The sequence below is a fragment of the Notamacropus eugenii genome, chromosome 1 (assembly GCF_028372415.1).
Source record: "Notamacropus eugenii isolate mMacEug1 chromosome 1, mMacEug1.pri_v2, whole genome shotgun sequence".
Taxonomy (NCBI): domain Eukaryota; kingdom Metazoa; phylum Chordata; class Mammalia; order Diprotodontia; family Macropodidae; genus Notamacropus; species Notamacropus eugenii.
The window spans coordinates 153,016,525-153,035,214 of record NC_092872.1 but is presented as its reverse complement, the minus strand read 5'-3'; the positions used below and the strand labels follow the sequence as shown (position 1 = coordinate 153,035,214).

Genomic DNA, 18,690 nt, shown 5'->3' with positions numbered 1-18,690 from the left:
GACTGACTTTGGGTTAAAGAAGGTTAGAGAGGAGATGGAAACACCTAGCCTGGACCTGGGGAGAAGGCTGTAGGCTGCACCATGTGCATCAGCAAGAAGATGAAACAGGATAAGATTGGAAGGGAGTCTTGTGTGGAGGAACAAAGCCAATCTATCTCTTAGTTGGTATTGCTAATTGTGTGAACTATCTAGCTCTCAAGGGGAGGTTAGGACACACCAAAGGAGAAGAGTGTTTGACTCTATAGGAATCCTGAGTTTTTTGTTCACATGTGAGTTGGCCTCAGCACCAGGGTGACACTCTTAAGTCTAAAGTGATTGTAAATGTTCCTGGGGGAAGATGAGGTCATGCAATTGTTCATGGATTCATATACAGTTTAGACCATGATGGTAATTTATGGGATTTAACTTTAGCAAAATAAATGACTTCCTTTAGATGGAATTTTCTAGCATCTAAAATGTATTGTCTATGATTCAGTGATGAATTGTGGGGTTTCCCTCCAATGATTCAAATGGATAACAACCCATCCATGCCTAGCATCTAGTCCTTTGCATTTTCTATTTGATACCATAAAACCTCTTTTATATTTGGTACTCTGCTTTGATGTTCTCAGGAGAAACCTTGGGTGAGGGCATGAACCAAAGAGATTTGTGACACACTGTGTATGTCAAGGTGAACCTCATCTATGGTAACAGGGGCAGGGAAAGGTTGAGATAATGGATACACAGGTTACACTAATCAGATGTACAAATGAAAAAATCAATTGAAAAAGCACCAGTTTCCACATTCTTTTCCATAACTCATAAACCAAAGGTCTCAACAATCGATCATGCAACATGGATTACGTTAGACATTCAGTGACAGAGCAAACAAATGACTGAATGTCAGTGACAATGGAGTGACTTAAATGTTAATGATCAAATGGAAAATTTTTAGTAATTTTAAGGACTGAGGCATTCTTTTTTAATAATTCAGAATGACTATTGAATTGTGGGTTTTTTCTCAGGACAGGGGAATAAAGTAGGTCAGTGACATCTTTCCCACACCTAACAAAACAGGAAAGTTAAACATTTGGGATGTCTAGAGGCAGGCTATGTCACCCTCTCCCCTCTCTTTGGAACTGATTCACTGCTTTGGAAGGTGTCACAGAAAAATGGAAAAGAAAAGGGAAATATCTGTGAAAATCCAATAAAAAGTGACTTTTGAGAAATGTACACACCTCTAATTTTTTATCCTGTCCAAAAGGGGAAGAAGAAGTTTAAAACAGATTTCCTGTTACAGCATAGAATTAACTAAGTGTGCTAAATGAGGTTATAGATAAAGAAATAGCATTTTTTTCTGTTAACAAAAGAGCTTTAATATTAAAGTTGCCATGAGATTCATTAAACCTGAAGCCCCAAACTTTTTAATCATAAAACATCATTGTTCCATTCACAAAAGTCACTTACCTTGTTTCTCTGGGTTGCGGACCTGGGAAGGTATATCATGGATTTCTAAAGTCCATTCTCCTTCAGCCTTTTCTCCCCAGCAGTGCACAGTCATGAATTCCCAGTTGGTAAAGCCATCATTTGAATGATCAAGTAATCTGTAATTTGAGATTTGATATCAGTCAACCACAGGGGGAATCTGAATTCCAAAGAATTGAACCTCTTTTCACCAAAATTATGGGTTGGCATTATTGTTCCAATTTGCCATGCCCAGGAAAGGCTATTGTAGTTGGTTAGAATATGCTCCTGAGATCCAGTCTGGTTCCGTAGCGCAGGCTACCTCACTATGCTTTATGGGCTCTTAAGCTTTCTTTCCTGGCTATCGACTATACTCCTAATATTTGTTACCAGACCATATTCCTGACCTTAGTTATTTCACAAATATAGACTACTCTTTTCAAGGGAGTCAAGAGAGTATGGCTCTTAGACTTATGACCTTGAGTATCTGAGCAATAGCTTCAATTCTGAAAGATGGTGCATATTATACCACACAACTTAGTTAGCTTGATCTTCTTGATACTGGCAACATTCATTGTTTACTCAGAGCCTGTTCTTATAGATTATTTTCTGTTGGTTTTTTTTTTTTTAGGGAACAAATGAAGAAATATTTTAAAATGTCTTCATGATGATTCCTGACAAAATTTTTACTCTCCGATCACATCCAACTGTATTTTTTTTAAATAGTTAAGGTTTAAGTGAGGAGATAAAACAGAAAGATAAAGGATTTATTATTTTCTAAATAACATCATGAAAATTATAATCATAGATTTACAGCTAAAAGAGACCCTAGAAGGAACCTAGTCCATGCCTATTCCACCCTCATGTTAAAGATGAGGAACCAAGACCCAGAGAGATTAAATGAAATGCCCATGTAGTAAGGGTGGCATAGGGACTCTAGTGTCAGAGGAACTGAGTTCAAGCCCCATCTCTGATGCTTATACCACCTGTGTGACCTTGATCAAGCCATTAACTTATTTGGGCCTTAGTTTCAACATTTATAAAATGAGGGGGATGAAATTGATTGACTCTGAAGTGCCTTTCAGTTTTAGATTGAAGATCCTGTTCAAGGCAGGATTTAGACTTCGGACTTCTGATTCCAAACCTAATGCTCTTTCCATTGAGTCACATAGCCAAGCATGACAGGGAGGGCCGCATGAATCTTAAAACAGATCACCTAGTCCACTCCTCTGACTTCACTATAGCTATACTTAAGTGACCTAAATAAAATGAATAGGCAGCTAGAGGGGACAGTAGATAGAATGCCAGGCCTGGAGTCAGGAAGACTCATCTTTCTGAGTTCAATTCTAGCCTCAGACATTAACTTTGATACCCGGGGCAAGTCACTTCATCCTATTTGCCTCAGTTTCCTCATCTGTAAAATGAGCTGGAGAAGAAAATGGCAAACCACTCCAGGGTCTTTCCCAAGAAAATCCCAAATAGGGTCATGAAGAATCAGACATGACTGAAAGACAAGTGAACGACTGAAAAATAAGATGAGTTTATACCCCGGGACCATTAGCCAATTACAAAAAGCTTCTGTTTCATTCCCCAACATATTGGTTATAAAAGAATAATATCAGAAATATCAGCTCATCCTCATTGATTTTTATCTGAACTCCTAAAAAGAGAAGAATGAGGTAACAGCGATAATAATCAATGGCTCACATTGACAGTTTTTATAATCTGCAAAATGCTTTATATGACCATCTATTCCAGAATTTGGCAGCTTTTTTGGTAAGCTCCTTGTGGACAGGAACTGTCTTTTGCCTTTTTGAATCCCCAAATCCCAGTGTTGAGCACAGTGACTGCCATAGTATAAGCACTTAGAAAGTGTTTACTAATTCATTAAATTTTAATTAATTAATTTTTAGATTAATTAAATTTTTATTAATTTTAATTAATAATTGATTCCTTCCTGTTACGAAGACCATCTGGAAATATAACTTAACAGTGCCACGAATTTAGTTTTTTACCCTTTGTGTTCTGTTCTAGTCTCAAAAGAGGTGGAAAACACTTGAACAGCATCCTCCTTCACCTCCTCAAAGACCACCACTGAATCAGTCCTAACTCTTTTCTTCTTTGGCGAAAACAACTCTATTCTCCCTGTAGCATGATGTTTTTTCATGGTCTTGTTTTCCAACCTCCTTTTGAAAAATAAAATTTAAAACACCTAGAGGATGCTAAATACACACAATTAGCATTATTAAATTCTATAGACCCTCAGACAAAGTATTCATTTACATTTTGTGTAAAAAAAATAAAAAAATCAATCAATAAACATTTATTAAGCACCTACTATGTGTCAAGGCACCACACTGAATGCTGAGAACACAAAAAGAGATAAAAGATAATCTCTGCCCTCGAGAAGTTTACAATCTGATGGCAGGAAACAACATGCAAAGAAATATATACAAAGCAAGCCAAATACAGAATAAATTTGTTGTTGTCCAGTTGTTTCAGTTGTGTCCTCCTCTTCATGACCCCATTGGGGGTTTTCTTGGCAAAGATACTGGAGTGGTTTGCTATTTCCTTCTCCAGCTCACTTAAAAGGATGAGGAACTGAGATAAATAAAGTTAAGTGACTTGACCAGGGCCACACAGCAACTGCTACTAAGTGTCTGAGGCTGGATTTGAACTCAGGAAGATTAGTTTTACCAACTCTGCACCCAACACTCTATCCACTGTGCCACCTAGCTGCCCTCATACAGGGTAAATAAGAAACAATTAATAGAGGGAAGGTATTCCTGGTACAATTTTTGTCTTGTTATCATAAAGACAGAAATTAACTCCCTATCGTCTAAAAACAGCCATAGTGAATCTTTGTTTTCCCATAGTACTGAACTGGTTCCAACATAATTGAAATGTGCAAGAGTAAATATAATCTTTGTAACTGCCAAGTTACCAAAAGGATTGTCAAGTCAACTTCAGTGGCAGTCTGAAGAAACTGCAGAATTAAGCAAGAAATGAAAGAAATGAGAGGGTAATTAATTTAACCAGGGTGAAATTTTTTTTGGCATTATCCTATCTGCCTTGGGAAAAAAAATTCTTCTCAAGATTCAGAAGACTCTGATCAACAATCTCAGCTCATTTTAAAAAATGCCTAGACAGTGCTACAAATGTAGGTGATACTTCCCAGAAAATGACTTAAATAAAACTGAGAACATCTAATTCCTTTTTTTTTTAGTTTTATCATAGTTGCCTCAAAGACAGGAATCAGAATGGGAAGCAAAAGATTAAATAGGAAGAAATGAAAATAGGAAAAGCAAAGGGAAGGTTGGTAGAGCTGGGAGGATTCTTTTTTTTTTTTAATGTGTCACTGGGTACTATGTGATATGGATGGGCCACTCTTTGGTCTTGATTATATTGTTATTTGCTTTTAGAGTAGTGTATCTGTAGATGTCTTTATTTTCCAGCTCAACTTCTGAGATTCAGCCTTAGCTCAAAGAATCAGGTTGGCTATAGGATAGTGATTTTTTAAAAATCTACATCAGTTTTCAAAGATAGAACTACTATCTCCAAGAGACAGGCCAAACATAGCCAGCCAATCTATCAATCTCCTTTTCCTTTCTTCTTCAACTCCAAGGCTGGATGTCACTGGCACTACTCCCAACTTGCCTCAGGTGGTAAGGTAACAGCCCTTTTCATTCCCCTACTCTGCTCTCCAAACTGGCCCCCATGTCTTCCTTTGTCCTGTTCCTCCAAGGGATGGGCTTCTGGCTGCCTTATTTCCTTGAACCTTTGCTACCAGTTTCCTTCCAAGAGGAATGGTACTTCTAAGAGGAAGTGGATGAACTGTATGCAAAAGCCTACAGGGAAAGGGATTTTGAGGATTTGTGTTAACTTCCCATATATAAGATTATAGGCAAGGGATGGTTTTAATAAAATTTTAATGAAACAAACATTTTAATAAAAATGTCAAAAGAATCCAACACAGAACTACACCTACTCAATGATCGAAAGGTTTTACTCTTTGTCTCTGGCCAGGGAGTACCCATACTGGAGAACTCACTGGAGTTTTAAAACATCAAGGAACATAGGAAAATTTAGGAAGTGTCATTTGACTCCAGACAAAGAAACTGAAGCCCAGAAAGATTAAAAAGCAGTTGTTTCTCATTCAAGGAGTGATGAAGTAAATCCACAGATAAGAGGTTGTCCAGTAGGCATCAGAGGAAGAAGAAGGGCAATGAAAGAAGTCCTGAGGCAGCTTTTTGTCAGCCTGCTAAAAATAAGAGAGACCTCTATTGCTTCCCCAGAGTACGTATCCAAGATGGGACAGAAAAATCTCCCCAAACTAATCAAAATGGATGAAAACTACCCACTTCTCATGATTTATATGTGCATGAAAGATACTGCCAGAAGGAATCTAGAAAGCATTGCCAAAGACTGTTAATCAATCACTTAATAATTAAATATTAGTGCTTACTCTATGCCAGGCATTATTTTAGGCTCTAGGGACAAAAAGAGAAAAATGAAACCACCCTTTTTTCTTAAGAAGCAATGAAAGTAGTTAAAGTAGTTAAGACATGTACAGATGCAAAACGGATTCAAGGTGATTTTTCAAGGGAAAGCAGTAAGAGCTGTGGGTATGAGTTTTTCAATACCAAACAGGGGGTTATAATTGATCCTTGACTAAGAAGCCAGTGCAGTTTATTGAATAGCGGAGTAACATGGTCATACTTGGGCTTTAGGAAAATCCCTTTAATGGGTATGTGGAGTACGAATTGGAATGTGGAGAGATTTGAAATAGGGAGACAATGAAAGGGTTAGTGCAATGGTCTGAGGAAGAGCTGATGAGAAGTAGATGTGTGAGGAGGGAGAGGAGTGGATGTAAAGGTAGCTGTCATAGAAATGATGGGTCAGTGAGAGTGAGGAATCAGGGGTGACATCCAAGCTGTGAACATTGGGGACTGGAAAGACCAGCTTTTGGACGTGTTGAGTTTCAGATGTTTTGGGTAGGAATCGGAACACCATAAGGACACAGATGCTGTTTTCATTGCTGCTGATCACTGGAGGCAAAGGACAAAGAAGAGATAATCAGATTTGGGAAATGGAACAGCTGTTTAAGAAGATGAAAATGGGTTGTCAATTTCTGAACGATGGCTCAAGATATAGAAATAGCCATTTCCTAGCAAGGGATGGAGTGTTACTAACAAGAGCTACTCCAGAAGAGTATACTCATGTAGAGTCTTTCAAATCTAATCAAAAGGGCTTTTAGAGGTAAAGGAAAAGAAAAAGAGATCATCTGTGTATATCCTCCAATTGAAATAGCACAGAAAGTAGCTAAAATGTAGGAAGAAAAGAAGTTTAAGAAACCCAGGAGGTCACAGAAGACAAAATTCAAAAAAAGGAAAATTGGGGGTTAGGGTTAGGTTATAGTTTTAGCAATATTTATGCACAAATCTTCCAAGTATAGGAAACAAGCAAGATAAGCCAGAGATCCTTTGAAAAGGAGGCTAATTTGATCTCATAAGCATCACTGAGATTTTGTAGAGTTTACAACCATAACTGCGTTGTGACTCTGGAAAGATGTAATTTATTGAAAAGAAACAGTGTGTGTATGTGTGTGTGTGTGTGTGTGTGTGTGTGTGTGTGTGTGTGTGTGTGTGATGAGGGATAGGATAGCACTGTATATTAAGAACATACACCCACTTATGTGAAGAAATCTTAGAATCAGAAGTAGTGTAATGGAACTTTCCCATAGAAATGGTCTCATTATTCTAGAATGTCATGGCTGGTTAACTTATTTGGCTAGCTCACAGAGCTAATGAGGCCAAAGGTCATGGGTGTGCCCTCCATCAAGTACTTAAGAATATACTAATAACAAAGTTGGGTGCTAGAACCACAATATCCATTTCTTTTCTTTCTTTTTTTCTTTTGTTTTACAATATTCACTCCTAAATGGAGTCAGATTAGCTGAGCACACGGTTCATTGACACCTCTGGAAAAACATCTCAGAGCACATACCTGCTGACTGTGGGTCAAGAACCTAATCTTTATTTGCAAAAGGCATTATATTTGTAGAAAAATGGTTAGGTGTAATGTTATTATTCTCCAAAGCAATAGGTTCTTCAAGATTCTCAATATGAATTAAACTGATTTCTATGTGGCAATCATCTTAATCAGTGTAGCAGAACTAGGCTGAGATAGGTTAGGGTGAGATGGTAGTATAGGTAAGAAAAGCAGAAGAAAACCACATTCTGTTTCTTGATAACAATTTAACACTCTCCTTTCTGAGTGGGCACCAAGTCTGACCATTCTCACTCATATTTTCTGTCTCTTTTCCTACCTCTCAAAGGTCACATATTTAGAGCTGGAAGAGACCTCAAAGGCCATGTAGTCCAGAGCCCTCATTTATAGGATTGAGGTTCTGTAAAAGGTCTAAGGCCCTCACAGGTTAAGTGGTTTGCCCAAAGTCACACAGTTAAGGAAGCATCAGAGATGGAATTTGTACTCAAGCCCTCTGACCCCAAAACTAGTGCAATTTCTACATAGACCACGTCTCTCAAGTCCTCTCCACCCCATCTCCTTTTTCCTAACTTATTTCTCTCTTTCCCTCTTTGTCTCTCCTCTTCTTTTATTTCTTTGCTTTCATTAAAAGGGAAGGAAAAGAAACATTTTCAGCTCTTACTCCCCACCCTTCTGCCCAACCTAAACATATGCCAAAATGAATTCATTCCCAATTACTTACATATCACACAATTGTAGCAAAACATTTCCAGTTGTTTCTAAATTTTGGAGATGACTCCATGGTTTCTAAACTAACCTATATCCAGCTTTAGCTGAAGCACTCAAAGACTTACTTTGAATCCTAAATATGGGAAGTTTCTCATGAGTTATGCTAAAATGTGGTGCTAGTAAGCCCTCTGTACAGACCTGGCCTCTTACCCCCAAGATAAACAGTCTCCAAAATAAACCTTCCTAGTACACTCAAGCTCTAAAATTCAATTTAATGCTGGATAAGAGGAGAAATAAAATGTGACTATGGAGGTTCTCAATTAAAATTCCAAAAGAATATGGCTAAAAAAATCACTTTAAATGCACATCTCAAGTGCAATTAGATTCAGAGGGACTATTCTACATCTTTTTCCACTAAAAATATTCCCTTCTTTTTTCCCTTTGGAAAGTTTTCCAAGAAAGAATAAAAAGTAGATTAGGTTTCCAGTACTTTTTTAAAAAATGACATTTTGTATATACTGAAATATCTATTTGTAATTATGGATGCATGTACACACATACATATATATGGATACAAATATAGAAACAGAAATAGACACCTGAACATATGGCTATGAAGGGGACACTAAAAAAAACAGAGAAACTGACAGACTGGACATCACGTGGAAGTTTTACTATTTGTTCTAAATGACAGTTCTTTTAGGGACACTCTGTACTCAAAATTAACTAGAGTTGTCATCTGCAGCTGTAAGTACTGGCTGATACTACACTCCTCGCAAGCACAGCTTGAATTTTTACCTCCTTGCCAAAAGCTGAGATTTGGTTCCTGAGGGAGAAATCAGGTGAATCTGAAGGTCTCCTCGCCGTGGGTGTGAGATAGAAATTCGGACCACAACATGCTCTAGAAAAACCACTCGCTGGTCAAAATGATCTGCACATGCATTTGTCAGGGCTGTTGTTCGAAGAGTTTGTTCAATGGGAATAATCCTGGAGAGAAAAAGAGAGAGAGAGAATGATGAAGGATTCACTTTCTACATGAATAGATTAGCAGTCCTCACTTTTTTTTCTGTTATGGATCTCGCTGGTACCTTATTAATTTCAGCTTTGATAAATCAATTTCTACTACCCGTTCTCCAACTTTTTAACAATAGCTCCAAATCTCTTATTTGTTCTCCTTCTTTCCCACCAACAAAATCATTCCTAGGTTCTATACTATTATTTTCCCCAACACCTGTTTCTTAACTCATTACCCACCAATAAACAAGCTTCTTAAATGCAATAAATTGTGTAAATATATATATTTTTTAAAAGTGTCCTTTCAACGTTACATACCACCACCACCACCACCACCACCACCACAAAAGGACAAGGGTAGGTATCTTTTATCTCTTTGTGTATCCTCAGTGTTTAGCACAGTGCCTGGAAACTAAGAGATGCTTAATAAATATTGATTGATTGATGGATCAAGCCTACTTTTGTACTTATGTGTATAAAACAAAATGTAAGAGGTACTTTTTGGTCCTGGGAAGCTCCAAGTAATGGGCTCCTTGTATGCCAAGGAGCATGAAATACCATTTTAGGCTTTTTCTCTACTGTTTCCTAAGTTTTCTGATTTGAGTGGTTTCCTAGAGATGTCAGCAGCAAGTGAACAACAAAGGGTCTCAGCATACAAGCGATGGGCTCCTTGTATCCCAGTAGGGGAAACCGCACATCAAGTTTTCTCTCTATATGACTTTGGAAGGTTCCTATAGATGTGATCAACAAGAAAGCAAGAGAAGATCCCAAAAGAGTGTAGAAAACACAGGCAGGAGTGCACTGGTGCTGACTCCAGTTAAGGACAATGGGCGATCCCACTCAAGAGAGGTGGCATTTAACCAGGATCCAATGAGGACAGGACTACTTGTGGTGGAAGCTGGTTGGCATCATTCTGCTGGGCAGACTGAAGAAAATGGCAGCTTAAATGTGTGGGAGGACAATGGCTCTTCATTACAGTAACAAGCCAGGGTGGTCTTGTGGTGTCCTGAGTTCTCGTATTCTTGTTGATTTCTCTGCATCCATCAGAGAGGTCTGGTCAATTCATTAAGAAGGGGGGATGGCTTCTAAAGTATCACTGGTATACTGTGTCTGGGGAATAGGCACTGAGGAAAAAAAGATTTGGGGCAGAGTAGCCACCCAGGAGAATTGCCAGCAAGGCAAACTGTTCACAGGTTCAAATAGATACTGCAATACTGCTGCTTGATTCTGAGGCCCTTATCCCTTCTCTTTAGCTTGTACTAAAATAAGTCCAAGGCATGAGATTTTAGCTCACAGAAGATAGGATCATAATACAATCACTGTTTCTATTTTTGACGGTCTAGTGGTTTGAGAACAATTTCCTTGTGTAAGGGTGTGCCCTACTTGGCTATTTCTAAGTGGTGATCATAAGTTTTAGTGCATCTTAGTAGAGGGTTTGTGATGAAGACATAAAGGCACCAAAAGGTGCATTTACCGAAGGATTGGGTTTTGAAAATGTAGGACTTGACGCTGAAGAATGTGTGGGGATTAGGACACAAGAAAATGGAAGATGTAAAATAAAAATAAGTGAGTAAAGGTGTGATGTGAGGGAAAGAAAAGAGAAAAGGTTTGCTGATACAACTCTTTCTATTCTCTCATGACCCAAGAATCAGCAGGTGGCTAGAAAGCTCCTACAGAGAAATCATGCTCCCCCAATCCTAACTATGGTCTTATTTTCCTGGTCTTCTTTCCACCCTTCTTCTCCATTAGGAAAATGAAAAGAGAAGATGGCGAAGTAGAAAGACGCACATACACATAGCTCCGAACACACAAACCACAGAACGGCTAGAGGGGACCAAGCCAGGGTGAATTCTGCACCCAGAGACCATGGAGTATTAGAGCGAGGGAGATTCCTGCTCCGGAGAGACCTGCGGACCTCTTGCGGGGGTTCCTTCGCACCACGGACTGGGCGCCGGGACGGGGAGCAGAGTGCGGCCCTGCTGGGGCCGCGTCACTGAGGGGAGGAGATCCGAGAGGGCTACGGGGACGGGATCTCCAGCGGCCACGCGGGTCCCCCCACCCACAGAGGGACCTGCAAACCTCTCGCAAAAGGTCCGTTGCGCTGCAGACGCGGAGCCCAGCCCGGACCTGCGGCAGCAGCGGCGGTGGCGGCGGCCACGGCTCCGAGAGGCACAGATCTGAGAGGGCTCCGGAGGCGGGATCTTCAGCAGCGGCACGGACCCCCCACCAACAGGTGACTGACGGGGGTGGGTGACAGAGTCTCTTTGGCGGGTTGAGAGGGGAGTGGGGTGCCCCCAAGGCTCGGGCCCCCCCGGGAGGTGGGGGCTGAGAGGCGGCTGCGGACGGGGGCTCCCCAAACGGGCAGGAGCCTGGATCCATTGTGGAAGGTCTGTGCATAAACCCCCAGAGGGAACTATGCCTGAGAGGCGGCCCTGCCCCTGACCACCTGAACTTAATTCTCACACTGAATAGCAGCCCTGCCCCTGCCAAAAATCCTAAGGCGGGAAGCAGCATTTGAATCTCAGTCCCCAAATGCTGGCTGGGAGGACCAGGAGGCGAGGTGGGTGTGAGGAGAACATTCAGAGGTCAGGCCACTGGTTGGAGAAAATGCCAAGAAAAGGGAAAAGAAATAAAACTATTGAAGGGTACTTTATTGGAGAAAAGACACTTCCTCCCTTCCTTTCTGATGGGGAGGAACAATGCTTGCCATCAGGCAAAGACACAGAAATCGAGGATTCTGTGTCCCAGCCCACCCAATGGGCTCGGGCCATGGAAGAGCTCAAGAGAAATTTTGAAAATCAAGTTAGAGAGGTGGAGGAAAGACTGGGAAGGGAAATGAGAGGGATGAGGGAGAAGCATGAAAAGCAGATCAGCTCCCTGCTAAAGGAGAACCAAAAAAATCTTGAAGAAATTGGCACCTTGAGAACTAGCCTAATTCAGCTGGCAAGGGAGGTGCAAGGGGCCAATGAGGAGAAGAATGCTTTCAAAAGCAGAATTAACCAAATGGAAAAGGAGATTCAAAAGCTCACTGAAGAAAATAGATCTTTCAAAACTGGAATGGTACAGATGGACGCTAAGGACTTTTCGAGAAAGACAGATATCTCAGAACATACCGCGCAGATTCAAAAAATGGAAGATAATGTGAAATATCTTCTTGGAAAAACAACTGACCTGGAAAATAGAATCAGGAGAGACAATGTAAAAATTCTGGGACTACCTGAAAACCATGATCAAAAGAAGAGCCTAGACATCATCTTCCATGAAATTATCAAGGAAAACTGCCCTGAGATTCTAGAACCAGAAAGCAAAATAAATATTCAAGGAATCCGCAGAACACCGCATGAAAGAGATCCAAAAAGAGAAACTCCTAGGAGCATTGTGGCCAAATTACAGAATTCCCAGGTGAAAGAGAAAATATTGCAAGCAGCTAGAAAGAAACAATTCAAGTATTGTGGAAATACAATCAGGATAGCACAAGATCTGGCACCTTCTACATTGAGGGATAGAAGGGAATGGAATAGGATATTCCAGAAGTCAAAGGAACTAGGACTGAAGCCAAGAATCACCTACCCAGCAAAACTGAGTATAATACTTCAGGAGAAAAAATGGTCTTTCAATGAAATAGAAGACTTTCAAATTTTCCTGGTGAAAAGACCAGAGCTGGAAAGAAAATTTGACTTTCTAACACAAGAATGAAGAGAACCATGAAAAGGCGAACAGCAAAGAGAAGTCATAAGGGACTTACTAAAGTTGAACTGTTTACATTCCTACATGGAAAGACAATATTTATAACTCTTGAAACATTTCAGTATCTGGGCACTGGGTGGGAGTACACACACACACACATGCACACACACACACACACATAGAGACAGAGAGCACAGAGTGAATTGAAGAGGATGGGATCATATCTTAAAAAAAAAATGAAATCAAGCAGTGAGAGAGAAATATTGGGAGGAGAAAGGGAGAAGTTATATGGGGCAAATTATCTCTCATAAAAGAGGCAAGCAAAAGACTTATTAGTGGTGGGATAAAGAGGGGAGGCAAGAGAAAAACACGAGGTCTACTCTCATCACATTCCACTAAAGGAAAGAATATAATGTACACTCATTTTGATAGGAAAACCTATCTCATAATATAGGAGAGTGGGGGACAGGGGCACAAGCAGGGTGGGGGGGAGGATGGAGGGGAGGGCATGGGGAGGAGAATGCAATCCGAGGTCGACACTCATGGGGAGGGAAAGGATCATAAGAGAATAGAAGTAATGGGGGACAGGATAGGATGGAGGGAAATATAATTAGTCCTATACAACACAACTAGTATGGAAATCATTTGCAAAACTAAACAGATATGGCCTATATTGAATTGCTTGTCTTCCAAGCGGAAAGGGTGGAGAGGGAGGGAGCTAAGGAGGTTAGAACTCAAAGTGTTAGGACCAAATGTAATGTTCTTACCACTGGGTAACAAGAAATACAGGTTAAGGGGTCAAGAAAACTATCTGGTCCTACAGGACAAAAGAGAAGACGGAGACAAGGGCAGGGAGGGAGGATAGAGGAGAGAGCAGATTGGTCACAGGGGCAATTAGAATGCTTGGGTTTGGGGGGGGAGGGGATAAAAGGGGAGAAAATTTGTAACCCAAAATTGTGTGAAAATAAATGTTAAAAATTAATTAAAAAAATAAATAAGTAAATAAATAAATAAAAAAGGAAAATGAAAAGATAATCTATACCAAAGGTGTTAAACAGGAAGCCACACTGCGGCACTCAACACTCTTAATTTCTGCCTGAACCAGATTAAAAGTAACTGAAAAACATTTAACAAAATAAATAAAAATGCAACAGAACATAGAAAATATTAATATGTGGTTTTCGAGATTATGTAGCTGCAGGGATCCATTTATATGCAATGTATTAGTCCTAATTTCTATTTAGGTTTGATACCAATGATCTATATTATAAACTCACTGCAACTTTCACATTCAAAGAGGAATCTAAGGGCCGAACAGAACACCAATGACATGAGACTTGTTTCCATATGCATTATCTAATACATTCCCCAGACAAAACAACTTTATAAAATTAAATTCAATCTAAATGCTATACCTAAAGTCCTGTGGCACAAACCCACCCATTCTGGCTGAACATTTCTTTCATATCTTCATAGCTTCTGGGTCTTCAACAATCAAGATTTTTAAAATGAAGAAAGATTGCATTCTTTCCTATATAAACAACCACCACCCACCGTCCCATTAATAATTCCCTTACTATGTTGTTAATGCACAATTTATTAGAGGGAGCAGTTTTCCTATTATGCCACAGATTTCCCTCTTGGGAGGTTTGTAAGCATATGCTCAGAGGCTCTTAGGAATTACATCGTTTGGCTCCATTTTGCCTTAGTCATAAAAAACAATCAAAATAGTTATAAACAGTGATGTAATTCCCTCTGAGAATCTGTAAATATTTGAAAACACGATTTGCATATACCACCAATTGATTTAGAGATGCTGGGTCCTTTCATTGCCTCCTCCAAAGTTTTACTGCCTATGTTTGTTGTTTAGTGGTACCCACCATGGCAGATGGAGAACAGACTTGGAAAGCCTTTGAGAGATTCTCAACCCACTGCCATGTTGTGTTTATCCAGGTAAATAATTTTTCATGCACTAAGAAAATAAAGTGGGGAGGGGAGATGCAATCAGGCAGGGTATGAAGAGGAAAAAACCACAGCCATCAAAGGTAATCTATTGTTTTCAGAGGATTTGGAATCATGGTTTCTATTTATCAATCAAAAGATACCAATAAAGCAACTCATACCCCAAATTTTCACACTTTTCAAATGGACAAAACCAAATCACAAACAGAAGCCTTGATGTGGCTCAGAAATTGCACCACAGACCAAAGATTTGGGTAATTTTTGTGATATTCATTATACTACAGGTACATTATTTGAATTCTAATGATGATGTGAAACCAGATGTCTTAAAGGGCCTCAAATGGGTTTCATTCTCCACCTCTCCCCAACAAAAGTTAGAAACTTACAGCAAACAAGCAAGGCAAAACAAGTTTTTGGCTAAAGACTGAATAAGTATAACTAATGTTTAACCACAGAGATCCACCTAATATCAATATGTAATGAAAGAACAACCAACCAATTACAATATGATTATAACATGTATTAGAGAGGTAGCAATCTGTAGTGGGAAGGGCACAAGGTTTAGAGTTAGGAGGACCTGAGTTCAAATACTGCCTCAGACACTTACTACCCATAGGATCTGGGGCTAGCCACTTCAACTCCCTACGACTCAAGTCTCCTCATCTATAAAATGAGGGGCTTGGACTCAACAATCTCTAAAGTCCCTTCCAAGTCTAATTCTGTGAGCCTATAATATTGTTATCTTTTTAAGTGTTTTACTAACTCCCTGAAAGTAGTCATACTTATTACCCTTGTAACCAAGACTTAGTGTGGTATCATGAAATAGGCACAGCATTCAGAGTCAGAGGAAATGAGTTTGAATTCAGTTCTAGCATTTACTACTTGTGTGACCAAGGGCACTCTGGGTCTCAGGTTCTTCAACTATAAAACAAAGAAGTTGGATTTGAAGAACTCTAAGGTTCCCTACCAACTCTAAAGCTATGAGCCTATGAACTTAAGTAAGTGAAACTATCTTTGTTTTGGAAACACTTAAAAATCTCCATCTAGTTTTGGAAACACAGATATTGTCACCTATGCAGACTCAGGACAAAGTCTTAAATTACAAGATATTACAATTCTTAATTTTGGAATTGAGTTGGCATACTTACTTCAACACTTCCCAAGTTCTCAAATTTCAACAGTGTAGGTACTCTCTGCACCAGTGCAGATTGCAGCCCCTTCCTGAGTTGCTATGGCCAAATAAAATTCATCACCTTGCCAAACTTAACGAGGCTGGTCTTTGGACAACAGACAACAGATTGTGCCAATACTTGAAAGCTAGCCAGTCTGATAGGACTTGCCAAAATCTGGCCTTCACTGGCATGGTCTTTGAGAGCCCAAGGTCACCTCCACACCCATGATGAATCATAAGAGCAAGATTTTGGTAAAGGTTTGTTTTTACATAAAATGCCAAATTATGGAACTGAGAAGGCAAAGTGACTCTCACTTCACTAATTTTTGGGGATAGTAAGAAAGGTGTGTAATTAAGACTAAATAAAAGCATAAATCTTTATGTGGATAATAATTTCACATACTACACATATGCACATAATCTATTAATTTGCATTTTATTTATTGGTTCCTATCAAAACACTATGCTTGACTTAAGACAGGCAGTTTATTCATGAAAAACCTAAGGAGCTCAAACAGGTCTGTATTTGATAATTAGTGGTTGAGGTATAAAGGAATGTCAAGCGGTTCTCCCAAAGCTGGCGATTGTTGTTTGCTATGGTAGTGTAAGATATAGCTTAGGTATGTCTCTGACAAAGTGGAATATGGAGTACTGAGAACAAATTGTGAACAGAGAATTATAGGAAGTGACTTAATTAATATTTAATTTAATTAATTAACACTTATTAATTAATTAATTCTTATACTTAATACTAATAATTAATAATAAGTGAGAAGACATATTAATCAGATGGTAAAAGGTAATGTAACATGACTGTAAGTCAGTGGGAGCAGTTTGTAGGGATGTTGAGGTCAGGATTCTCAGAAGTTTAAGAAAGATTTGTCCAGATGTAGATCATGTGTGGTTAAGGTTTACTCTTGGGGTAAGGCTTAAATTGTGGAGAAATTAAAATAATTGGTACCAAGGCAAAATAGAGGTTGGCATGTTACCTTCCCATACAACATATCAACATTTGGGGATTAATGATGAAAGAGGAGTAATGGATGCCATATCCAAACACCATATTTCTATGCCACTCAAATTCATCATTATGGAACTCCAATGTGATGATGATCCTCCCTTAATTTATTTAGTCCAATTCTTGAATAAGAGACTTATCTTTGGCCCATGCTCAAGGACTATAGTCGTTCTAACTTTAGGGCTCATGGGAGTTTCTATTTTATTACCAAAGCTTTCAAGAATCTAGGTTCATTTCCAAACAATGATGAGACTTCTAAGTAGGACTTTCATGGAAGTCCAAACCAATTATGCAAATAAAATGCTCTAAAATAACAGTTTTTGAAGTACATTATGCTATCAGGGCTAACTTCACTGACTCAGAGCCACAAATATTTCACATGTAAATGGTAAGGACAGATATCAACAACCATCACTTGCCAGGAAATCAAAAAGGCCATATTCCATTTTAACCCAAAAGAAAAAACAGGAAATGAATAGGCTCATATCAGAAACTACATCACAACCTATCAAACAGTTGAGTTATATCACACCTAGTCATTAATTTAAAACAAATGGATAATGTAATTAATTTGAATTCTATTTACTTATTTGAAGGGTAATTAGTGAGTATTAGAGAAATGCTTCTCTCAATTAGAAAACAGGAGAGAACAGAAAACAATGAATTTTGTATTTATGTACAAACAGTGCCCTATGTATACGTGTGTGTTTGTCCTTTGTTGCCGAAGAAGACCATGCCATCAGAGAAATGATGACATGACTTGCACTTGACTTTGTTTTGAGTGAGGGAGGGCTGTGCAGGTCACCAGCCTCACTTCTCCTCCTGAGTCATCTGAATCCAGTGACCAGATATTCATCAGGATGACTGGAGATGACCCAGGATGAGGCAATTGGGGTTAAATGACTTGTCCAAGGTCACACAGATAATGAGTGTCAAGTGTCTGAGGTGAGATCTGACTCCTGCACTGGTGCTCTATCCACTGCACCACCTAGCTGCCCCTGCCCTATGTATATAAAATCAGATTTAAAGAGCTAAAAAGGACCTCAATAGGTTAAGTACCCCGCCTCTTGGGGGCAGCTAGGTGGTGCAATGGATAGAGCACCTCTTGATGCTAGAAGTATTAATACCAAAATAACTCAAGATTATATCAGTACAGAGTTGTAATTACTATTTCTCACTTGGGACTTCTTTATTTGGGAATGATCCATTCTAGCTGAGACTCAACCCTTTCAAATTGCTTATTCTTTTGTGTCTAGTACACCTCTACCTGTACAAGATCGGTACAAAATCAGAGCATAAGACCTTCTATGGTGGATCTGAAGAGATCCAATAGGGTGATTTATCTTAAAAGGATCTTAAGTGATACAGGAATGATACTTTCCTTTGCAACTATATGCCAGAGTCCAATCCTTTTTATAGTCAAGTTATTTTCATGTCAAATTTAACTGAACTTTTATTCTCTTTTCAGGTCATTTCCATTGTGAATGAAGGGAATAACTGGTCAGAAGCGTCAATAATAACTCTCCAAATGCTGGAAGACCAGTAAGTTACTGCTCAGACTTGAACTTCCATTTTCCATAAATGTGCTGTCTTCTGTTTCTTAAATAAGAAACAAACACTTATAATGTCAAAGATACAATGCTTCTAAATTTCAAGAAAAAAACAACTAAGGGCTTAT

At 39.2% G+C, this 18,690-nt stretch overlaps 1 protein-coding gene across 4 annotated transcripts in view; it reads right to left on the bottom strand.

Annotated features, from left to right (window-relative positions):
• PCSK6 (proprotein convertase subtilisin/kexin type 6) overlaps positions 1-18,690 on the bottom strand; it is a 249,589-nt gene that overhangs the window by 82,451 nt on the left and 148,448 nt on the right. For 3 of the 4 annotated variants that reach the window (XM_072616874.1, XM_072616871.1, XM_072616881.1), the window contains exons 12-13: positions 8,959-9,147; positions 1,447-1,583 (exon numbers count right to left, since the gene is read on the bottom strand). In XM_072616874.1, coding sequence (XP_072472975.1) covers positions 1,447-1,583; positions 8,959-9,147 — 326 coding nt within the window. Of the gene's footprint in view, positions 1-1,446; positions 1,584-8,958; positions 9,148-18,690 lie in introns of those variants that run through there. The other variant, XR_011968543.1, reaches the window with a different exon arrangement.